This window comes from Tiliqua scincoides, chromosome 4, assembly GCF_035046505.1.
Source record: "Tiliqua scincoides isolate rTilSci1 chromosome 4, rTilSci1.hap2, whole genome shotgun sequence".
In the NCBI taxonomy this organism is placed as follows: Eukaryota; Metazoa; Chordata; class Lepidosauria; order Squamata; family Scincidae; genus Tiliqua; species Tiliqua scincoides.
In genome coordinates, this window is record NC_089824.1 from 81,912,822 (window position 1) to 81,938,485 (window position 25,664).

The following is a 25,664-nucleotide window of genomic DNA, read 5'->3' on the forward strand; positions in this document are numbered from 1 at the left end:
AGAAGCTATGTGGTCATCCACAAGAAGTAGATCATCTTGTGGAACAGCTTCCTTTGCAGGTCAGACAGGTAGCAGCCCTATATGCCTTCAGGTGCTTGGCAAAGATGGGGCTAATCAAGAAGGCCTTTGGAGCTGGGTGACATTAACATATTGAGACTGCATTTTGATTGGCATAACATGCTGATTTTTTTGCTGGTTGGTTGCTGTTTTAGTTATATTTTATTGTTGTTTTGTATTCGTTGTTTTTCTTATAAGCCACCCTGGGTCAATTTGGAGAAGAAAAACTAAATGTTTTCTCATTATAGCAGAATTCAGGATCACTGCATGCAATTGACTGTCAAGAGATTCAGAACACACAGGAGAAAGCCCTTCTTCAGTTTATGGAATTGGCTGCCACGGGATGTGGTGAGCCACCAGCTTAGATGGCTTTTAAAAGGAATTACACAAATGTATGGAAAGGTTTATCACTGATATTGGCCATGGTGGCTATGTGGAGCTGCCTTGTCCCTGAATACCAGTTGCTGGAGGAGTAACTGCAAGAAAGAGTGATTGCTTTCACGCCCTACTTGTGGGCTTCCCAGGGGCATCTACTTGACTGTTGTGAAGTGCAGAATGCTGAATTTGATTACTATAATCTTTGACCTGATCCAGCAGGGTTCTTATTATATTTGAAGGAGAAAGTTGCAATTTATACATAGGTGCACTTTTTGTACTTGGAGCACTCTGTGTGCATGTGTGTGCATACTGAGTTCTATACTAGAATAACTATGTTTTAGTATACAATATCTTGCGATAAGAATAAAAATGTAACTTTGTCCTATGCTTTCATTGCTGTACGATGCTGTTGGTTTTGATCCAAATATGTTTGTTCGGAAGTAAGTTCCAGATCTATTTGCTCTTCTCTTTCAAGGAATGGAGCTGGGAAGAACCTGGTTTCATTAATAATCCCAGTCCACTGCATAGCAGTGGACACTTTTTCAAAAGAAAGCCTAACCGTGTTGTTCATTGATACAGTTTGATTGTGCTTAATTCTGCATTTCCAGCTGCTGCTGCCAGGAATCTGAGCGCTGGCTGTAAGCTGAGCTTCTCGTTCCTATTATGATTCACCATGTGTACAGAATTAGTCAAGAGAGAGGGGTCTTGAGCAGGTTAAGCATAATTATAGCAGATGGTGTGGAAGGAGAGTAAACTGACAGCTCCCATCTCAGGGAGACTGCAGTCAAAATGACTGTGGAATAACAAGGCATGTTGGAGAAGGATTCAGTCTAAATCCATTTGCATGTTTTATCAAAATTCACATCTTGGGAAAATTTATATAGTTCTTTCATGCATATTTTTCCTTCAGCTATGATATGTACTATAAACCTTTACAGGTGGGCACTGAATGGAAAAACACATTAACAAATTAAATAACATTTTAGTTACAGTCAAAAATGACAAAGTATGTAGAAATGCCATATAAAATACTGCATGCATATTATCTTCTCATTATGCCTTCACTTCAATAGCATTCTCTTTTTTTACAATATAATTTTATCTTAGTTCAAGAACCACCTGTTCATTTAGTTTCCCTCACATAAATGAAGTCTCTAATGGTCCTGTTCAAAAGATCATCTCTTAGGAAGATAAAAGTATACAGACCTGTTAACAGGGAAGGTATGGTTGTGGCTTCTGCATTAGAAAAGCATGAAAAAAGGCTTGAGCTGGGGTCATTTTGCAAAGGTATAGAAATTTGCCACTAAGAGACCAAATCCAAGATGGTCACCAAAATGCAAAAAAAAAAAAAGGCTTACACCATCTTGTGATAATTGAATTACTAATATCTGCGCAGATTACATCAACCCATTTTTTTTGGCACACTTTTCTTAAATAGAAACCATAGTAAAATCTTTGCCTCTTTGAATTGTTCACAATTCTGTACAATTTTTCTGTAGTAGCAATGGTTAGGTTAGATCAGGAGTGTCAGATGTAAGGCCCATGGGCCATACCTGGCCCACATGATAATTTAGCTCTTCCAACACTGCCCTCGCAGCAGCTGGCTCTCTGTCCGAGGCTCTGGGAGGGAGAGACAAAAGGTAAGGAGCAAAGGGGGGAGGGAAAGGGCAGACCAAAAGGAGTGTGAGAGAGAAAGGTTGCCAAAGTCCTGGGAGAGGCCAACTCTCATGTGGTCCACCCTTTCAGCAGCTTCACTTCAGCAGAGGCATCGCTATGCAGAATACCTGAGATGTGATGCTTCCGTAGAAGCAGCGTGGTTGAAAGGGTGGTCTGAATGATAATTGTGCTCTCCCATATCTTGAAAATATGATCAAGTTTTGCATCTTTCTCTTCTGTCGTTTGCAACTAATGAGTTCCTACCTAAGAACAAAGTGCATATCTCTGGCCATCTGCTTAATGACATCACTTCCTACTTAATGATGCCACTTTTGGCCCTTAGCAGGCACTGTGGGTGTTATTCAGTCCACTATATGAAACGAGTTTTACAGCCCTGGTTTAGATGATAGTGAACAAGCCATTGCAAACTCAGACTTGTGTGCTTCACATTTCCCTCTCATACAAGTTTTCCATTATGTAAGAACTTGGCGAACTGGTTTGTTCTAAAACTGGTTGAAGCAAATAAAGTAAGCATGGCTTTCCCCAAGGAATCCTGGGAATTGTAGTTTGCAAATGTGTTAACATTTTTCTTCTGCAATTAACCCACTTGCTGAGATATGAGCATTTCTCCAACTTAGAGATGCTAGATTCAAATTAATTGGAAAAATACAGAATAATAAATAATAACAAAACTTGCCATTTATATAGTGCTTTAGGGTGTTTTGTGTACTTCACATTAGCTCAGTAATCCTTCTAAAACCCTGTAAGGTAAGTCAGTATTCATTTGGGTAATTTGGGTTTGGAGTGAGAAATTCCTTAAGGAGTGGACTTCCTTAAGACCAACTGCTGAGTTGGTGAGACTTGTGACCAGGGTGAGACTTGGATTGTGGATGTCCTGCTACCCTTCTGAAAGAATTTGCAGCTGCTGGAGTTTTCCTTCCTCTTTGAGTTGTCCTGCACTCAGGCTGGGACAAGATCAACTTCTATAAGCTGAACTGCTGCTTTGTTTACGCTAGTTCCATTTCAAGATTTGTATTCTGTTTCCATTGTTATTTTTGATTGAGGAGGCTCAGAATAGTAGGTTTTAGAATCACTGCTATAGAACGATTTAAAAAAATAAACAAACCCCCAAAAACCTACCTTCAGCCCCCAACCCAGCAACAACCTTCTGTTCTATTGCATTATCACACGGAGAATTCACGCACAGAATGAGACATATCTGGCTCCCTCCTAAAATTATGCATAGGGTTACACCATTAGAGAAAAATAAAATATAAGAAAAACCCTGCTACTTCAGACCAAAGGCCCATCACCATGTTTCTCACCCTGTCCCACCAGCTGCCTCTGGGAAGCCAACCACAAAGAGGAGATAAGGCATACTTCTCTCCACCATTGCTCCCATGCAATTCGGAGGCACATATCATGACTGGAAATCAGGGATGGGAACTCGACTCAGGTCTTTTGAGTTCAAGTCACAAAAATCAGCGTTTTTTGCTTACACTCGAGTCACACGCATGGAAGACTCAGAAGGGCACCTTGACTCGGCACTTGTCCCCATGCGTGCAGGCTTGAGTATGTTTGTGTCTGGATGTGCTTGCTTACTGTTTTTATGGTGTGAAAAACCTTGTGGGGCCATCATTCAGACCTGGTGTGCAGTAGGGAAGTTCGAGCCAGGAGGAGGGAAGGGTTAATGCTTGCTTTTGCTTCTGAGCAGGAGGGGGGCAGCAGGAGCGGGCTCTCTTTTTCTTCGATGATCATTGGACTAACGATGGGAGGTTTGATATTTTCTTTGACTGAGATAGGCAGGAGGAGGAGCCCAAGGGGGTTCTTGCCTTTCGATTGGCTAGAGAAGCCCAGGGAGGGAAAAGAGGCAGGGAAACGGGGGGGGGCAGTTCGTAGCAATCACGCTTTCCAACACAAGGCTCCGTTGTTACTTGGGAGGAGGGAGCCTCACTGAATGACTGGCGCAAATGGTACTACTTCTGACTAGAGCTGCAAAGGATTGGGTGGCCCTGGTATGCTTTGCAGCTGCTGCCTGTGACCCTCCTCCCTCTTGCCACTTCTGTCCCCACTTCCACGCAGTCTGCCCCATCCCCTCCCGTCTTGTTTACAGATGGACGGGGACATCAAGGGAGTGTTTAAATTGAACTCCGACACACACACACACACACACACACCCTTGGCGGCAGCCCCATTTTTTTCATGGCGGCTTTTTAAAGGGAATGACTCGAGACTCAAGTCTTTTAGAGTTGCAAAAAGGCAACTTGGAAAGTGTCCCCGTTATGACTTGTTTTCAAGTTGACTTGCTGGAGTCAAGCAAGGGGGGGGGGCTCATGACTCGACTCAATTTGCCCATCCCTGCTAAAAACCATGGCTAGACCTGTCCTCCAGGATCCTATCCAGTCCCCTAATGACTTCTTTTATGGAGCGTTCTTCATTCCAGAACAGGGTGAGTTGATGGGGGCAGTGATGGGAGCTTAATAAGGGAGTATTTACTCTACTTATCTGGTGGGGAAGTGGAAAGAGATATTCTGTCTACCACGAGATCTCCCCCTACCCCACCCTTAACTCTCTCCCCATCCAGGTATTTCATGCTGCTTGGAATCCTGTCCCACAGTATGAGAAACTTGATTAATGTTAAGTAGCTACAGGTTTTTCTTAGGAGCTTTTCTTTTAGATGACAGAGGAATCCTGCACAGATGGACAAGGCACCAAAACCAAACTGACTTTGAAATAGATAGAAAGGCAAACTAAATGGTGAACCAGATGGCTTTGTTTCTTGTTGTATTTTATTCATATGCATGGAACATCACATCTCTATTTGTGGAGACGTTAAGTTTTTTCTGCAGTAAATTCCTCTATTCTTGATGCAAACACAGATTTTACACCAACCTAGGTGCTTAAAATTAGACTCCTTGTATCAAGGTTTCCTTTCTTTTTTAAGGGGTTATTCTGGTATGATTGTACACGTGAAATCAAATTCGAAATAAGTTCCATTATACTCAGTAGGGCTTACTTCTGTGTAAACATGAATAGGATAGGATGCAATAGTCAATAGATTGTTAAGAAAATGAACTTCGGTGAACTTTGAACTTGTGTGTTCCCTTCTCCCTTTCATCCTTTCCATTGTTCATGAGGATACAAGATTAGATGCTTCTGATGAACACAGTAAAATATGGTTTGTAAAGCCATTTGTCTTCAAACCAGGTTTTGGAAACCAGGGTTAAATAATGATTTAGATTTTTGGTTTGAGGAAAAACCAAATCAGAGTTTACTGCACAAATCAGAGTTTACTACATTTACGTGCAACAGAACAGAAACAGAAAGCTATGATTTGCAGTAAACTAATCTCCACTTCTCATGAGTAATGGAGTGGAGATGGCAGATGTGAGCTCAGGGTTCACCGTGACTTGTTCTTGTATCAACTTGTCTAAATACAACCATAGGAGTTGATGGGGCTAAGACATTGCATAGAGCCATAGACTGAAATAAGAAATGGTCCCTTAAATGAAAAAAACATTTGTCCACTGTTCTTTGTACTCCCTGAAGGCAAATACCTCAAGGAGGCAACACCCACACATTCTGTACACCTTGCTCTGAATGTAATAGGGCGTGGTGGAGACAGTCCAAGAAAAGTATGTGTGGGGAAAGGGAGTAGGAGATGGGTGACAGAGTATGCGTGTGGGGGGTTGTCTTGTTATATGAGACCTTGTCACTTTGGATTTAAGGGACAGAAAGTTAACTATCTGCAGATGCCTTTAGAGTTTGCTTCAGAAGTTGCTACTGAATATGTTTCTCTGTTTTGCTACCATTTTCTCTCCATCATCTTTATCTTCTCCCTTTTGACAGCACTCCACGCCTTTTGTTTGTGTGTGATACGGATTGAACCTCATAACCCAGGCCTGCCCTCTTGTCAGTAATTTATCTAACTATGTAGTTCTCCCATCAAAGCATTTCCCATAACCCTGTGTAAATGTATAGTGTGCTCTAGTTTGAACATTCCTAACATTTACCTGTTGTGAACATACCTAACACTCACCCAAATGTGGTTGCACATTTCAGGGAAAGATGAGTGATAGTGGGAAGCATGTTGTCCTATTCAGCTGAACCATGCTTGTCTTCTTGGTGGTGCTTCTTAGTGGACTTTTTTGTGCCACTGCTAAGAAAACAGTAAACAAAGCAGGAGTGCATTCTCTTTATTTTCATCATGCCCTTTCCTAAGCATCTTGCAAGTCTTGAGTTCTATACTGATATTCCCCCCCCCCCCACGTACACATACTGAAAGTGTGGGAGGAAGCAGGACAATGTCTGCTTGCATATCCCCAGTGCCAATGTGTATACTGGCCATACCTCTGTTATCTGCACATTCAGGACTTGTATGAAAGGAAATCCATACTTGTACAACTTATGTGCATAGGGCTCCTTCATACCCTTGTGAACCCTGGGCAATCAAGATGCCCAGTTGCTTGAATAAGCCCTACATTTGTGCAGCCCCTTACACTTGAATGCTGAACATGTGGGTACTAAGAGCATGGCCAATAGGAAAAGTCCCATTTCCCCCCATCCTGTGTGTTCAGTCTATAGGTAAATGGTGTCTGTACATGACTACTTGGTACAGTATTCCAATTTCAACTGCACCTACTCTGCATCTCTGAGAAATGACTCTACTGCTGTTTCCACAGCTGCTTATATGGAGACAAAACAAAGCCAACCTCAGAGTCCCTAATTGTTCTGATTACTCCTATTGCTTTCAGCTCTCTCTTGATCAACACTATGAATGCATAAACAAATGAGAGACTGAAGTAAGTGAAAGAGCTGGTGTCTTGGGATAACTGATTTGAGTAAACAACATCTCAACTGTGCCTGAATTAGGTCCTGCAGTTTGGGGTTGGAGGGAATCCTCCAACGAATCTTCCCTTTGATCTGCTGGAATTGCCCCATAGTTTGCCTTCAAATTAGAATTCTAAGCCAGCATTTGAATGAAATGGATCTCTTTCCCTTGCACATAGCAGGAGGAGAGGAGCGATCACAAATGCTGCTTGTTCTCAAACTCCAAGCCACAGTTTCTGGTTTTGCTTTTGGTCTGAATTATCACTTTGTGTTTGAAAGTTCTTTCTGTAATGTTTAATCAGTGATGATCCATTCAAACTCATACAAGCTATCCCGTGAGGTTGCTGTTGACTCTGATGTTGCAACCACGAAATGGCAAAGATCAGTGTGTGACCAAGGCCTGTGGCCAAGAGGCCATGGGCGAGAAAATCCTGAGAAATGTAGCCAGAGAGTCCTCAACAGAGGTGCTATGTCTCTAGCCTTGCTACCATGATGTTTCTGGAATAAGTAACTCAGTAGTGAGGAAAAGCAATTGCTTCCTGAATCATGTATTCATTTTATTATATTTTAATTGCCTTTCTATAGCCATTATACACGGTGTGTGACTCATCCTTTAGTCATCGTTCAGGTGCTGCCACCACCCTTGTCCAGTTGTCAGCAAATCAAACCTTTCCTGCAGATCCCAACAAAGCCTGACACCTTTGTACCAATTTATTTTACAGGGCTGTGAGGCTTTCACCCATGTAGTGTAAAGACTTCAGTGTGAACTTTACATAGCTGTGGTATTTTAGTCTGCGCTTGCAGGTGTCTCTTAGCGTTGATGCAAACTGACAGTGGCAGAACAAAGGTGAATGCCCATGCCAGGCAATATTTATGCTGTCAGGATCCCTGTGTTCAAGGCTCCTTATCTTTTAGGACACGCCTATTCTGACACACTCAGGGACCTTCTCAGAAACCACGGCACATGAGAGGCGGTCAAATGTGCGCTCGTTTTTGACTCAAGGTTGCTAAACGTTTATTAATACATCTGCTGCTTGTTCACCTCCATTGCACTGGAATGTATCTGCCTTAGCAGTTCTTATGTCTTGATAGGTGAGCAGTGCTGGCATCGGTCATATGCCTCATCCCGGGTATTTCTTGCTAGTGCATCAAGCCATAAAGTTAGCCTGCAATCAATAGAGCTTTCAGTTTCTTTCTCAGAAAACAGAACACAGCACTGAATATTTTAAAACTTTCCATTCTTGCCGAATGGACAAAATTGCAATGTCATGCATGTCTACTCAAAAGTAAGCCCCACGGATGTCAGTGGGGCCTACTCCCAGTAAGTCTATATAGAATTGCAGCTTTAGGTTGCAAAATACACGCGTACATGACAGCAAGTCCCATTGAGTTGTACAGAAGATTTCACTGCATGTGAGCTTCTTTCAAACAGTAGCGTTTAGAGCTGTTCAGCACTTTATTTTTGATTGTTTCAAGTTTACACTAGAAAATGATATCAGTTTTCATGGCCAGTTTACCATGCTCAAATTAAACCACACACACACACACACACACACACACACACACACACACACACACACACACACACACACACACACACACACACACACACACACACACACACACACACACACACAGGGATGTTCCAAGCATAGAATCATCTTTACTTCGATCTGTGAGATGTTGAATCAGGTATGCTCTAGAACAGGGGTGCCCAAACCCCGGCCTGGGGACCACTTGCGTCTCTCGGAGACTCCCAATCCGGCCCACAGGGAGTCCCCCGTTTCCAATGAGCCTCTGGCCCTCCAGAGACTGCTAGAGCCTGTGCTGGACCGACACAACTGCTCTCAGTGTGATGGCCAACTGTTTGACCTCTCTCATGAGCTGCAGGCCAGGGGCTCCCTCCACTACTTGCTGCTTCACGTCTGTGATGCAGCAGTGGCAGCAAAGGAAAAGCCAGCTTTGCTTTGTGGAAGGCCATTTATAGGCCCTGAGCTATTGCAAGACCGTCATTCATTAATTCATATAAGTTCCATCTCTAATATATTCATTTATGTAAATTTATTCAAATGTAAATTCTTTTTTTCCAGGCCCCTGACATAGTGTCAGAGAGATGATGTGGCCCTCCTGCCAAAAAATTTGGACAGCCCTGCTCTAGAACAGGGGTGCCAAATCTGTTTCATACAGCAGGTCAGATAGTATTAACGGGCCGGAAGTGATGTCATTAAGCAGGAATTGCTTAATTGACATAATTAAGATGATGGTCAGAAATAAGTACTTTTTTCTCACCTAGAGATTAATTATCTGCAAATGAGAGAAGGCAAAATATACAAATCTTGTTCATATTTTCAAGCTATGGGACAGCCCAATTATCATGTGGGCTTGCGCTTTCAGCAGCACCGCTTCTCCCAAGGTGTCACTGCAGCTCAGCTACTGAAAGCAGCTGATAGTAGTAGTGGTGGTGGGAGAGCCCCATTATCAGATGAAAAGCTTCCTGGTGCCATATCCAGCCCACGGCCCTTATGTTTAAACTCATGCTCTAGAACATGGGTCTCTAAACTTTTTGTCTGAAGGGCCACATCAAATATCTGGTGCGGTGTCAAGGGCAGGAAAAAAAATTAAATATAAAATTTAAATAAATACATTAGAGATGGAACTTAGATTAATGACTGAAATGAATGAATGAATGGGCTCAAATGTCCAGGATTTCTCCAAGCACCAACAAAGCCCAAGAAATAAAGCACACACGCTTAAATGGACCCCCCATTTTCCCACCCCACAAGCACAACTCTGTTTGTGTTTGGTCAAGTGGGCCAGAGGCTCTCGGGATCAGAGGCTGGCCGAGGGCCGGACAGAAGCTGTCCGCAGGCTGCATCTGGCCCCCGGGCCTGGGTTTGGAGACCCCTGCTCTAGAACATACCCATGTAAACACCAACCATGTTTATCACTGTTTCTTAAGGTAGGGTTAAGTCTTCTTGATGCCAGCATGTGCATTTGCTTACTACTGAAAAAGCAAATGTTTGAACCCAAAAATGATGGAAATATTTTTCAACTAAATGAAAATATAATCACTATGGCTTCTGTAGTCGGAGTTAACCACCTAAAGGGATAGGATCTAGACTTCATGATTGTTGCTTAGAATTTGAAAATGAATCTTTATTTAGGTAAATGAAAATAGATTGAAAATTTTTTTTAACCCGTAGGCTATTTTGGGAGGGTAGCTTAGAAATCCCACCACTGAGTGTGCAACTGTCTGTGTTTGTGATCTGATTTCCTACCTAGCTTGGAAATGCTTAACAGACCTGAAACAGGCTGGTGATGATGGTAAAAACATGCCAGCTGGCTGCAGGCACATGTGTCTCTTTCTCTTTTCTTTCTTGTGCAGTTCACTGGAGCAAAAGGTGACAGTGATGAAATCCACCAAGGACTGATTGGAAGTGGCACTTATTGTTAAGGAAACCAAAAATTGCAGTACAAATTTCAGAGTTAGTGTGACCTCCATATCTAAGGACTTTTACACACGCGCGCGCGCACACACACACACACACACACACACACTTACTTTTCTTGCGTAAATAGATAGTGCCACCTTTAGAGTTTTGCAAAGTAGGTGCCTTGTAACATTTCCTCTTAAAACAAGGCAGTTCCAGAAGGATATGATTAAGGTGTCTTAGATAATTTACTTGGTGGTTTTTTTTTCCCCTTGCTTCTTGCTAAAAATAAGAGGCACTGTTGTAAGAATGCAAGAGAGGCTAGAAATGGAACATAGAGCATTCAAGGGGAAATTGCAGTGAGAAATTAATACTTGTGTTGATACATTAGTCTATTTTGAAGCACTTTTTATTATAATTACCTTGCTTTGTCTTTTAGAGACTTGAATGTTATCTAGTTAATTTTGTGACAAACAATTCAGTGATCTTTGTTTCTTTTCTGTTATGTAGTTATGGGTCTTAATTGCTAATGTGACATGGGAGTTGCAAGAAATCATTTGTTTAAAATGGACCGGTGAAGAAGGGAACCCAGGCTGAAAGAGAATCGCAGAAAGTAGTGGCAGTTCAGGTTTCTCCAAGACTACCCAACCTTCTCTGCACCTCTGGCTCCTCTTAACAAAGACCACTTTACTGATAGTAACAGTCCTAGCCATAGCTCAAGAACCCACCATCCTTTTCCTCTCTGGCACCCATTCAGAGTGAAAGCAGTGCTTCCTCCTCTAGCTTTGGAATGTCTTTGTGATGTACCTAACAGATTAACTATAGCATTGTGATGAAGAGTGAGGGGAGGAAGCATGGTTCTCACTAGCATGACTGTTACATGATTTTCAGCTGCAAAAGCTTTAAAAAAAATAAATAAGGTCACCTACCTGGCAAGAGGGACAGCAAATATGCATGTGGAAGGTAAATGTTTGGGGGCCCCCAAACCCTTCTTTTTTTGTTAAAGATGTTCAGGTATATCAGGGAGATGTTATGGCAGCTGAAAAGTGGATGGGGAGGAAATTGGAACTTCATGATGTTGAGATTAGATGTGAGCATATGCCATCAACTTACTATTTGTTAGTGTTCATGATACAAAGCAGGCTAGAACTTATTCATCTTTAATCTATCATTTCTGAGATTTGCCGAAACCTGTGCCAAGGAAACCTGTATTAGTGATTTTTAAAAATGCTTCCTTCATAAAACACTACCACTATTGCATTGTTAGCACAGCAGGCCCTGTGGTCAGATCTGACTGCATATGTGAATCTCATTTCTCCTGTGTTGTCATAGGGCACTAGGAGTGAAACCAATTTTATGTCACTTACACAATAATGTTTGGTCTGTAGCTGATGTATGTATACAGTATGCAGCCACTAAAAGGTTTGGTTGGTGTGTTTGGTCAGGGAGTAGGATTTCTTCTGTCTCCTTTGCAGTTCTTTGTTTTAGATAAACTGGTGGGTTGTACATTGTGGCATGCGTGAGTAATCTTTTCCACAAGCCTGTTTATATATCCGTCTGTACTAAGCAGACTGGACAATGCCATGCTTCCTTTTTGGCCCATGCTGGTAGCAGAGACAACCACACAAGTGCATTCTTTTCCTAAACACAGCCAGGGATAAAGTGAACTAAACTGAATCACAGTCGTGCTCTTTGTATGCATGCAATACTGAGAAGTGGAAGCAACAGAGTCTGAGTGATAACCGCCATAGCAACTGCCTCATTCTGTATCTGTGCACAGCCACATGTTTGCAACCTTGTTTTATAGTGTTGGTGTTAATGAAGTTGCCACCTTTTAACCTGGCAAATTATGGATCATTCAACCACTCACTGTGTCAGTGGGGCAAAATGAGGAGAACATCAAAGACCTTATTTTTGCAGTCATGAGCAATTAATCACATCAGTTTCCATTATTTCATCTATTAAATATGGAGGTTGAAACTAGTTACTGCTATAGCCCCTCCTTATCCTACCTAGTTGTTTTAATGTTGAGAGTGGGCACCACAGATAAAGTAACACTACTTTGCAATATATATGTTTTCAAAACCACTTTCTTTATTAGGGATTTGATTTTTTTTTCCAGCTATAGTTGTAACTTTTTGCTGACTCTAGGTGGGCTCTTTCCCTCAAATAGATATTTCTGAAAATTGATGGCAGGACTACTTGAAATTTGGTCAGTCACTTGAAATGAAGGCAAAACAAGACCTTTAAAAAATGGGCAAACCTTATCAATAACTTTTCTAAGAAAACCCCCTTCCCTCGGGTGCAAAGGCAAGGGGAGAGCTTGCCAGTCAAAGGCTCATGATGAACATGGGAGCATATACAAGTTTGATGGTTTTACATAACATATGAATCAGTCCTTGAGGAGAATCCTAAAGTCTGTTATATGGAAAAACTAGTTTGATATGCCTACACTAAGAAGGAGGGTAGATTAAATGATCTCCAAGGCCCCTTCTAACTCTAACTTCCTACAATTATGTATAAATAGTTCTGCTTTGTTCAGAAAACAATTAATGAACCAAGCTCCAGCTGTATTGTGCATGACTGAATTGCTGTCTGTGAAACAAGACAATGGTGTTCATAGTCCTCTGAGATAACATGCTTTACAATGTAACTTGCTTTGTGAACAAAAACCAGTCTTGACTGAGCATCTGACTCTTAGTTATTCTGGAAATCTGGTCCGATTGCTCTGAAATATTTTCCTTGGACAAAATGTTTCTAACAAGCAAAGAACTGTACTCCCAACAGTGATGCACTCTCTTCCCTATACAAAAATGGATAAAAGCACCATTAATGATTTGGAAGAGTGGCAGTAGCAGCAAAATTGAACAGAAAATAGAGTTCCATATCAGGAGCAATTCACATCAATGAGATGGGGTGGGGGGAAGAGTTAAAAAAAAATACTTCTTTCCGAAACCAGAGATATGGAGGAAGGGATCAGGGGTACTCCATTTTGTATGGTAGTTACTCTTCTACTGCTGCCTCTAGCATTAGGGCATAGATAGTTCCAAGGAAGAGTCTGGGGCTGCTGCCTTTCCTACCTTACAAGTTTCTCAAAGAATGTTTCTGTTAGATTAGTAGAAATTCAGAAGTTGTTAGGGTCTAAGCAAAAACCTGCCTTGGTATTTTATGTCCCAATACACAAAGAAACCTTTTTGAAAGCATAGAATTGAACAAAATTCTCTTTGAAAACTATGCTAGTCCTTCAAGCTAAATACAAGGTTGTTTGGTCTTTCCTGCTTCTGTTTGCTTTTGTGACAGCAAAACCATGTCAGTCTTACCTAGAAATGCAGGCAGTAGATTGTCATAAAGTTAAGTGAGAATGTCATTGTGTTTTCTTTCTTGATTTCTTTTTATTGATGATATATGGATGATATATTTTTTACCTTTTGCTTATGAACTATATATTCTAATGGTATGGGTTGATTACCCGTTTGTGGAATTCCAAACACCAGAATGCTGAAATCCAGAACTTCTTTGAGCGCCAACATGACATAATGTGATCTCATAACTGAATGAGAATCATGATTCAATGTATACCAACTGTGTGTTTCATGCACAAAATTATTGAAAATATTGTGTAGAATTACCTTCAGGGGATGTGTACAAGGTATACAGTGAGCCCTCATTATCTGTGGATTTGGCAACTGCAGATTTGACTCAATGTAGATGCCAAGCCCACATCTGGAGGGTCTCAAGGAACTCCTGGACGCAATTGGTTGCATCTGGGAGGTCTTCTGAGGCATGGAAAGGTTGCATGTGGCCTCCCCATGCCTTAGAACACTTCCTGGACACTTTGACGAGGCACTTTTTTGAGAAAACTGGAAGTGGCTCTCTGAAGCATCCAGGAGGCGCATCCAGGAGGTCATGTGCGACCTCCCCGCACCTCAGAAGGCCTCCCAGATGCTTCAGAGAGCCACTTCCAGTTGCCGGTGCACACACACACCACCCTGCAGATTTAATTAACCACCACATTTTGATATCTGTGAAAATTCATTTATGTTTCATATATCACTGTATAAGAAACATAAATAAATTTCACGTGTAAACTTGGGTCTCATCCCCAAAATATCTCATTTCCCCTTTGCAAATATTCCAGTATGCATACAAATCTGGAACACTTCCAGTCCCAAGCATTCCGGATCAAGCATACTCAACTTGTATAACCTTTTAAAAAAATTGTATCTATTGCTCCTTGTCCAAGAAGCCTGTGGCCAAGACAAGAAATTACTTACAGTAGATTACTGACATCTGTCTCTTGCTCTCATTCTGCAAACACTGAGTAAGGGGCAGAGTGAAGCATTCATTCAAACTATAACTCAGATGTGTAGAATATTTCCTATTAGATTATTCTGCCTAAACTTATAATGGTGATTTTCATCTTTTAACTTTCCAGGGATAGAACTCTGCCCTCCTGATCATCGCTTCATGATAACAATGGTGGCAAGCTTTGTAGCAATGGCGGGGCAATTCCTAATGCCAGGCTTGGCTGCCCTCTGCAAAGACTGGCAGATTCTTCAAGCAGTCATCATCTGTCCTTTCCTGCTGATGTTACTGTACTGGTTGTAAGTATCTGCTAGTTGTGCTTTTCAAAAGTGCTGACTAGTATGCCTGAGCACTTTGGGCCAAACTGGATGTTACAGTGGAAGCACAGAGCTCCCAACATTATGTTTTCCTTGTACTGCTAATGTGGGGAGAGTCAGTGGTCAGGGAAAAGGCATTTAACCTTCCTCTCATCTGCTAGGCCTCCCCCGCAAACCTCCCTCCATTCTTTTTGTTTTTTGTTTGTTTTCCAGCCGAGCTTCAAAATCAGGTCAGAAAGTTAGACGTACTGGGGGGAAAACATACTGGCAGGGGAGGTATTTTCAGGGAGAATCATCAGGAACAACAGAGGTTTTATCTCACATGCATACTGATTGCCCTCCAGTGTTCCTGCATTTCTCTTTATTTCTCTTTATCTCTGCAAACATTGGATGGGAACCATATGTTTGCCATGATAATATTTAGTTTGGCCCCCAAGGTGCTCTGCCTGAAACACAAGCTTTCTTTTTTCTTTCTTGAATTGGGAATCATAAAGATACAATGCTGATACGAGTGTCAAAGTAAAATGCTAAACCCGCATAATATAGCTCACTGATCCCAGTTTTAGACTGACATCTAGACTGTAACTTTCTTTTCCACTAGAGCATAACTATCTACACCCGGGCATGACTGCAGAGGTGGGGCTCCAGGGACGTGTGCTGGGAGGGCCCATGTATACCCAAGGGTCCACATCCATGTAAATGTATCTTGGGAGAGGAACAGTCAATCTGCTGTTACTACTGCTTCACATCACCATTCAGGGGTTCAGTGGTGAACTGGGGGGAAGCTGTAGCAACAGTGGACTATCTCCTTCTTTCTCCATTTCCTGTGCCTTTATGCTATGTCAGAGACTGGGGTACCCAGAAATCATTTAAACAGTGCTGCAGGAAGAAGGATAACCCAATACTAATTTCTGCTCCCAACTGGGTAAACGTCCCCAAACATCCTATTCAGCCAGTAAAGCTGAGAACTGGGCAGCACGTGAGTTCCCCTCTAGCTGTGGGTGGTGGCATGACAGACTCCCATCTGCCTACAGCAGTGGTCCCCAAACTGGAAACGGCTGTGTCCTGAAAAAGCCGTCCCCATCCGGAGTGGCGCTTACCGTTCTGCCATGGCGCTGCATTTCTTTCAAGCTGATCTGGGCACAGGGATGCAGAACAGTAAGCACCACCCATGGGGGGGAAGGGTGGTTCCGGCTCGCAGGCTGGGGTTTGAAGAGCCCTGATCTGTGGCCTAGTTCCTGGTCACCATGTTGCAGTCGCTGTTCCATTAGGAATTCCTGTAGGGCAGTGTTTCTGGGAACCACTAGGTGGGTTGCGAGCCAATTTCAGGTGGGTCCCCATTCATTTCAATATTTTATTTTTAATCTGTTAGGCTTGATGCTACCATGTTATTTGACTGCATTTGGGGGAATGTTACAGATCTGTACTTTTAACAGGCTACTATGTATATGCTTTAACAATGATAGTCAATGGGACTTACTCCTGGGTAGGTGTGAGTAGAATTGCAGCCTAGGATTGTTAAAAATTTTCCTACTTGATGATGTCACTTCCGATCATGACATCACTTCAGGTGGGTCCTGACAGATTCTCATTCTAAAAAGTGGGTCCCGGTGCTAAATGTGTGAGAATCACTGCTGTAGGGCTTTAGCCTCAGGACTCCCCAAAAGCTGGTGCTGCCACTGCTTTCAATTCTAGTCTTCAACTTATTGGTCATTCTCTCTCTCAGAGAACATGGGAACTGTAGTTCTGTGAGGGGCAGTGCTGGTGCCAGGCTATTTTGCACCCTAGTCAGGGCTAACTACTTGCACGACCATGATCCTTCCAGCCCTCACAGCCTGTGGCCTCAAAGATCAGTACTGTGCTCTTCTGAGGTCTGCACCCTAGGCCACTGCCTCGTTGGCCTAACGATAGCAGCATTAGTAGTGGTGGTGACGAGCATAGTGGTGGGGTGAGCTAGGGAGCTAGAGGGATCACTGATAGGGGCATCTCAGCAGCCTTACCAACTACAGTCCACAGATTCATGACAACTGAACTCGTATAAAACTGAATTAGTATAAAACTAGTATAAAGCTTTGTTGTGTAGGGAACACAGATATTTGCTTTAGAATGAGGGTGTGTGTACTTAAAAGAATTCATATATGCAGCTAGTTAACGGCTAGCACATTTGTTAGAAAGAGCTGGGAAACCTGCATTGACATGCATTTATATCTTTTTGAGAGAGAAAAATCTTAACACAATGTTTTTTTGCTAATTTGCCAATCGCCCATTGAGATTTTATTTCCCTTCAACTCTAATGTGGTACGTGGAGACTGTCCTCCCCCCCCCCTTCACCCATATTTATCAGTCTTCTGATTATCCCCTCTCCCATCAGTCTTTCTTTTTGGGAACCAACATTTTTTGCCCTTAGAGATGTGGTACTCTTGGTAGCATTGCAAATGGCACCTGAAAGCTACGGTTATTATGTCCTGTCAGTTAAGACTGTAAGAAAGGGCGCAATCCTAACCAACTTTCCAGCACTGGCATAGCTGTGCCAATGTGGTGTGCACTGCATCCTGCAGTGGGAAGGCAGTCAAGGGGGCCTCCTCAAGGTAAGGGCATGCAACCTTGGGGCTGCATTGCGTCTATGTCAGTGCTGGAAAGTTGGTTAGGATTATGCTCGAAGTCACTCTGTGTTCCCAGGAAAAGGAATGAGAACAAATACAAGGTAATTTTTGGCTGGTATAAGCTAGCTATTTTTTAAAATGGAATTACCCAGCGATCATGCATCATTGCAAACTCTAGCACAGGGGTGTCAAACATAAGTCCCAGGGACTGGATGCGGCCCGTGGAAGCTTTTCATACGGCACTCTGGCTTTCAGCAGCTGAGTAGTGCTAAGTTGTTACTCCTAAAAGGCAGCCCACATGAGAATTGAGCTCTCCCATATCTTGCAATATGATCAAGATTTGTATATATTCTCTTTTGTTATTTGAAGCTAATGAGTTCCTAAGTGAGAAAAAAGTGTTTATTTTTGGTTATGACCTGTTTAATGACATCACTTCTTGACTAATGACATCACTTCCGGCCCTCAGCAGGCTTCATGTATGCTGTGTGGCCCTCCGTATGAAATGAGTTTGACACCCCTGCTCTAGTATATTCAAAACTCATTCCTGTTCTGTTCAGGCAGTTGCCAGTTCCCTTATCTTTCTCCCATTGTGTGCTATATCTTCATTCAATTTTTCCTATTGTTTATGCCAAGTCAGCACTCTATTTGGTTTCTAGTTTCACCTCTTGATGCTGCTGATCTGAAAGCAGAAAGAAGGTATTTCTTACTTCCCTTTTCAGTGAATATTTGGGACGGTGCTAGAACTCATGAGGTTATGTGTACAGCAGTTTCCCCCAATCATACGACCACTCCACTAAATCAGTGATGAAATTCCAAAAGGTTGGTTAAGTCAGGGTGGATCCTTGGACACCTGGGTATGGATATTTGGCCACCCCACTGCAAACCACATGAATTTCTTCTCAGCTATGGAGATTTAGCGCTGGAAATAAATGGGGAGATTTTTGAAATACAATTTAGGCCAGTGGTTCCCAATCTCCTCCAAGGGAGTTGGGAACTCTGTAAGTGGTGGTGGGAGTGGGGCAGGAAAAGGGGTGTGTGCCTGGATAGTGCTGCAGCAGTTGTGGCGCCACAGGGACCCAAGGGGATGTAAACATACCTGGGGGGTTATACAGCCTCCCGGAGGGTCCTGAAGGCTCACAGCCCTCTTTGTGAAACTCCAGGATCCTCCAGGAGGCTGCACAACCCTCCAGGTATGTTTGCAGCCCCCTGGGTCCCCATGGAGCAATGATTACTGCAGTGTCATTGGTGCACCCATTCCTGGGCCACTCCCCTTAAAGGGGAATGGCTCACTTCTGGTTCCCATGGTGGGTCGTGACCTGCCACTGTGAGAACCACTGCTTTAGGCAAACCTGCAAACATATATTAGTTTTATATACATTTATTGTTGTAACGTCCCCAGAAGAATCCAAGAAATGGTAGTTTCGTGAAGGTGTGATGCTGAGAATTTTTTGTTAGCGATCTCTAGACCAATGTTTCTCAATGTTTGTCGTCCATCTTACCACTTTCACATGGTTCACCTGTTTGAAGTACCACTGCAAGTAACTGGTGCTGACATCACCACCAGTTACTTCTGGGTTGGGAGGCCAAATGTGACACAACAAACACCAGTAGAAGGCTCAGGATGGACGGGAGGGCTTTTTTCAAGTGCGGTAATGCATACTTTGGAGTTCTACCCACCAAGCCAATTCTCCTATCTCTGTTGTGTCACTTTCCTGGTCTCACTGCCAGGCAGCAGATGTCCAGGGGTTACCACCAGACACCACCTCAAGTACCATTGGTAGTATCCGTACCACTGGTTGAGAAACACTGCTCTAGCCCTTTTCACAAAACTGTAGTTCCCAAGATTCCCTGGGGATAGGGGATACCTAGTATCAGTTTGTCTGTAGTGTAGATATGCCCTGAGCTGGTCTGAAGATGAGCATTCTTTTCATCAATATTTCTCTCCCCCCCCCCCCGAAAAATCCCCAGGGATTCTCAATTTTTCTGTTGCACTATCTTTCATGTACATTCTTCCATTTCAATAATACCAAAAAAAGTCCATGTTAAAAAAACATCTTACATCTAAATAATAATAATAATAATAATAATAATAATACATTTACTAAAGTTCAAATACTGGTTCCTTGACTTGAAATGCAGTATTGTAAGCTTCTCTGAGAACACCTGATTCATGCAGAAAGCATACATATCATCTTTGTTCCTTTGCTATCTGAGACCACAGTAGTTATACATACTTTAGTTCCTGCTGGCAGATCTTTGGAAGTCTCCACTAATATGTCCTTCATTTTTGAAGTATTTTCCCAGAATCTCTTCGGTGGCTGATGGCCACACAACAGTTTGAGGCTGCAAAGAAGCTCATCCTTCACTTAACTCACAGGAACAGAACAAACACAGAGTGTGATATCAAAGGAGTGATGCCTGGTGAGTGTTTGTGATATGCTGTGAAAATACAGGTGTATGAGTTGTTTTCATGTTAGAACTCAAATCATTGCTGGTACAAAAATGGCATTCTGCAGCTTTCTTTGCTTTGGGGAAGATAATCAGTTTTTTTTTTTCCAGCTTATGGCTACCTTTTCATGATTTTATCGGAAATGCATGGTTGTCTGCAATTTGCCTTTGGACTGTTTGCACAATAAATACAAAGATACAATGTTTTGCTTCAGAGATAAGGTATCATTTCTAAATAAGGGGCGTATACTGCCTCGTTCCAAGGTAACTCAATTTCTGGAATGAATGAAAAAAATACTGGATTGACCCTAAGGAAGGCAGGCACGTTAAACTGCGTTAAAAGTTATTATACCTCAACATGCAAAATGAAAACATAATGTTAGCAATTGATTGCCCTGAGATAATGACTTCTTTTGGGTTTTGTTTTTTTTTAATGGTAGAATTTTAAAAGCAAGTTCAGTAAATCAGTATTGGGTTTTCCCTGAAAGGTGAAAATGCATTTTCATAAATCAAATATCATTCAATTCAAAAGAGAAACATGGACCTTGTAACTCCTAAAAAGCAGCCAACCCACCCCATCCCAAGCTGTACTTGGCACACTGTGAAGCATAGATCCAATTCATACTGCCCTCTTAGTTGTGATGAAATGTGGGTTGACTTCAGCTGCATCACAGTTTAGCCATAGTGACGTAGTCATGGTGAGGTGTGCATCCTTTCCTGCTTGCCCCCATTGCAGCTCGCTACATGTTTTCTACACCACCATGGAATAGATTGGTGATGGAATGCCACGTATGAAGTACGTTGCTATCTTGGTGTATGCGGAAGTCACCTTGCAACCAAAATACCATGGGCTGACTTTTAATAAGAATCAGTAAGAACTTATCCACAATTCATCTTGCTTAAAGGGATTATGTGAGTTTATGATATGCTATGATAAACTTACGTGATGCAACTAAGCCATTAGACTGATGGCAGAGTTGGGTAACACATTTACAGTATTCCCTTAGAGCACAGATTTGTTGCATTTTGCTTTGATTAAATATTATCCTGCACTTCCTTCTGAAGAGCTCAACACGACATGTATGTATGAGATTTGCAGGTGATCCCCTATTCAAGTACTGCCCCTCCTCTGACCTGTTTTGCTCCAGAGGAGGAAACATATCTCATGCATTTGCGTAATTCTCTGGGTCTATAAGTGTTTGCTTAAAATCCTGAGAATCTGGACTATTTTGAATATGCACCTAGCCTTTACTGGTCACAGAAATGTCAAGCAAGTCACAGCAATGTATTCTACCAGCTCAGGAAAAATAACATTTTTTGGTTGGAGACTTGCACCCCACAGTCTGATGGCTGTTCAAATTAAGATGTCGAATGCATTCAGGGACTTCTTGGATTCCTGGCCTGCTGACTCCAAACTCTCATGCAGGTGAATCCATTAATGCTGCTGTGACCCCACTGTCCCTCCAGTCTACCATGAGGAATACCAATAAGAGTGCTCTATGTATATAAAAACCAGGTTTCAGCATTCCATCACAGTATGACCAAAAAAGCAGAATGGGGTTATGCAAATAGGAGCAAGATAGGTTTGATCTCTCTGTGGTCAGGGCCTCCAGGATCAGGGACAAGGTTTAGTCCCAACATAAGAACATAAGAACAGCCCCACTGGATCAGGCCATAGGCCCATCTAGTCCAGCTTCCTGTATCTCACAGCGGCCCACCAAATGCCCCAGGGAGCACACCAGATAACAAGAGTCCTCATCCTGGTGCCCTCCCCTACATCTGGCATTCTGACTTAACCCATTCCTAAAATCAGGAGGTTGTGCATACACATCATGGCTTGTAACCCATAATGGATTTTTCCTCCAGAAACTTGTCCAATCCCCTTTTAAAGGCGTCTAGGCTAGACGCCAGCACCACATCCTGTGGCAAGGAGTTCCACAGACCGACCACACGCTGAGTAAAGAAATATTTTCTTTTGTCTGTCCTAACCCGCCCAACACTCAATTTTAGTGGATGTCCCCTGGTTCTGGTATTATGTGAGAGTGTAAAGAGCATCTCCCTATCCACTCTGTCCATTCCCTGCATAATTTTGTATGTCTCAATCATGTCCCCCCTCAAGCGTCTCTTTTCTAGGCTGAAGAGGCCCAAACGCCGTAGCCTTTCCTCATAAGGAAGGTGGCCCAGCCCCGTAATCATCTTAGTCACTCTCTTTTGCACCTTTTCCATTTCCACTATGTCTTTTTTGAGATGCGGCGACCAGAACTGGACACAATACTCCAGGTGTGGCCTTACCATAGATTTGTACAATGGCATTATAATACTAGCCGTTTTGTTCTCAATACCCTTCCTAATGATCCCAAGCATAGAATTGGCCTTCTTCACTGCCGCCGCACATTGGGTCGACACTTTCATCGACCTGTCTACCACCACCCCAAGATCTCTCTCCTGATCTGTCACAGACAGCTCAGAACCCATCAGCCTATATCTAAAGTTTTGATTTTTTGCCCCAATGTGCATGACTTTACACTTACTGACATTGAAGCGCATCTGCCATTTTGCTGCCCATTCTGCCAGTCTGGAGAGATCCTTCTGGAGCTCCACACAATCACTTCTGGTCTTTACCACTCGGAAAAGTTTGGTGTCATCTGCAAACTTAGCCGCTTCACTGCTCAACCCTGTCTCCAGGTCATTTATGAAGAGGTTGAAAAGCACCGGTCCCAGGACAGATCCTTGGGGCACACCGCTTTTCACCTCTCTCCATTGTGAAAATTGCCCATTGACACCCACTCTCTGCTTCCTGGCCTCCAACCAGTTCTCAATCCACGACAGGACCTGTCCTCTAATTCCCTGACTGTGGAGTTTTTTCAGTAGCCTTTGGTGAGGGACCGTGTCAAACGCCTTCTGAAAGTCCAGATATATAATGTCCACGGGTTCTCCCAAATTCACATGCCTGTTGACCTTTTCAAAGAATTCTATAAGGTTCGTGAGGCAAGACTTACCCTTACAGAAGCCATGCTGACTCTCCCTCAGCAAGGCCTGTTCGTCTATGTGTTTTGAGATCCTATCTTTGATGAGGCATTCCACCATCTTACCCGGTATGGATGTTAGGCTGACCGGCCTATAGTTTCCCGGGTCCCCCCTCTTTCCCTTTTTAAAAATAGGCGTGACATTTGCTATCCTCCAATCTTCTGGCACCGTGGCCGTTTTGAGGGACAAGTTGCATACCTTAGTCAAGAGATCTGCAACTTCATTCTTCAATTCCTTAATAACCCTTGGGTGGATGCCATCAGGGCCCGGTGACTTATTGATCTTTAATTTATCAATGAGGTCTGAAACATCTTCTCTTTTAACCTCTATCTGACTTAACTCCTCGGTTAGGAGGGGCCATTCGGGCAGCAGTATCTGCCCGAGGTCTTCTGCCGTGAAGACAGATGCAAAGAACTCATTTAATTTCTCTGCCATCTCTAAGTCTCCTTTTATCTCCCCTTTCCCTCCCTCACCATCCAGAGGGCCAACCGCTTCTCTGGCAGGTTTCCTGCTTCTAACATACTTGAAGAAGCTTTTATTATTCCCCTTAATGTTGCTGGCCATGCGTTCCTCATAGTCTCGCTTGGCCTCCCATATCACCTTCTTACATTTCTTTTGCCACAGTTTATGTTCCTTTTTATTCTCCTCATTAGGGCAAGACTTCCATTTACGGAAGGAAGCTTCCTTGCCCTTCACAGCCTCTCTAACTTGGCTGGTTAGCCATGCGGGCACCCTCCTGGATTTAGTGGAACCCTTCTTTCTTTGCGGTATACACCTCTGCTGGGCCTCTATTACTGTTGTTTTAAGCAGCCTCCATGCACTCTGGAGAGATTGGACTCTTTTTACCCTCCCTTTCAACCTCCTTCTAACCAGCCTCCTCATTTGAGGGAAGTCCGCCTGTCAGAAGTCAAGGGTTTTTGTTAGAGTCCCCAGTCCAGTGGTGTCCAGTGGTGTTCCCAGTGGTACCCCATTACTTTATCTTGTGTTAATGAATTCACTACTAGGGAAAAAAAAGTTTAGTATTGCAGCTGGGAACACTCAATGGAAAAACATACCTTCCTGGCCTAATGCTTGATAGACTCATTGATAGGGATTCCATGGGGGTGTGGAGTGTGAAAGGTGTGTGCACATTTCTCCCTGTTCCCACAGGCGTTCACACTAGTCATATATATCCCACCCATTGCTATGACAGGCATTTTGCTAGTCATTAATATTGTTGAGAGGTCCAAAATGGATATGCTTGGAGAAAGGAAATAAGGTAAGGGTGGCCTCAGCTTGCAAACTAAGCATTACCAGGTAGTCAGTATAGATTAAACATGGATGCCTTGTGCCTTGCAAGGGATGGGTACCCCAGTGGCATAGCTAGGTCATTTGACGCCCAGCGCCCATTTGACATTTTTGTCATCCCCCATACGACATAATTAATTTTTTACATCTTTATACCTCCCTTCCTCTAAGGAGCTAAGGGTGGTGCATGGTTCCTCCCCTTATTTTGTCCTCACAACAACCCTGTGAGGTAGGTGAGACTGAGAGATAGTAATAGTCATGACATGAAATGAATAATAATAATGGCCAGAAGATAAATGCAGTGAATATTGCCCTGCAAGCAAAGGATTAAATTCTGCATCAGATGGTATATAGCATGATAGTATTATTCCTAAAAGCCACAATTTCCACAATTTTGGTCATTAGGGTGTCACCCCACCCCCTGAGGTTGTCTCATTGGTCTGTTTTGAGTTAAGGCAGTGGTTCTCAAACTTTCAGCACCAGGATCTACTTTTTAGAATGACAATCTGTCCAGGACTCACCAGAAGTAATGTCATGGCTGGAAGTTACATAATCAAGCAAATTAAAATTACAAGTGAATTAAAGAAAAACAAATAATTAAATAAGGGAAAGCCAACCCTGTTCCATCAAGTGGATTTTTCTCTGTAACCTGCCTGTAATAACAGCGCCCCCCCCCCCAACTCACAAATCAGTAAGATTTTCAGCTCTACGCAGTGCCCAGTTCAGTTTCGTATATTTCAAGCAAATCACTATCAGGAACCACCTATCCTTACAAATCTGAAATAGAAAGATTCACCTTACCAGCTCAATCCTGTTTTATTCTTTTTAGGGGGGGGGGGCTGCCTTCTGGAGCCTTTGATAGCTCCACTTTCATCAGATCAGGACCATTCTGGTGGCCTCACATTTCTGTTTGCCTGACCTGATCATGAGCCAAGGCACATTTGCTTACTCATGAACAAACATGACCATATGGCTTAGTTTTGCTTTCCATAGGGCTCAGCTTGGAAGGTGGGGATTTCCTTCTCGGGTGATTTTGGGAGGCTGCATTCATTGGATCAGGACCATTCTGGTGTTGTTGGGTTCCTCTCAGCCTGCTCTTTCCGATTGACTAAGGCAAGTTTGCCTACTCTTGAGTAAACACGTGATAAGGCTCCATGCATTTTTGTTTTCTGTTTTTTTTTTTTTTGGCCATACCTTTTGCTCTGCTTTTTTCATTGCATTCTGCTGTAAATTCCACAATGAATGGTATATAACATGTTCATATTATTCCTAAAAAACCCAATTTTAGCTATTTTGGTCACTTGTGGTGTCAGCCCTCCAAGGCT

At 42.8% G+C, this 25,664-nt stretch overlaps 1 protein-coding gene across 2 annotated transcripts in view; it reads left to right on the top strand.

Annotated features, from left to right (window-relative positions):
* Positions 1 to 25,664, top strand: part of SLC22A23 (solute carrier family 22 member 23) — a 113,805-nt gene that overhangs the window by 69,629 nt on the left and 18,512 nt on the right. For both annotated transcript variants that reach the window (XM_066623922.1, XM_066623923.1), the window contains exons 4-5: positions 14,788 to 14,956; positions 19,871 to 19,998. In XM_066623922.1, the coding sequence (XP_066480019.1) occupies positions 14,788 to 14,956; positions 19,871 to 19,998 (297 nt within the window). The remainder of the gene's footprint in view (positions 1 to 14,787; positions 14,957 to 19,870; positions 19,999 to 25,664) is intronic.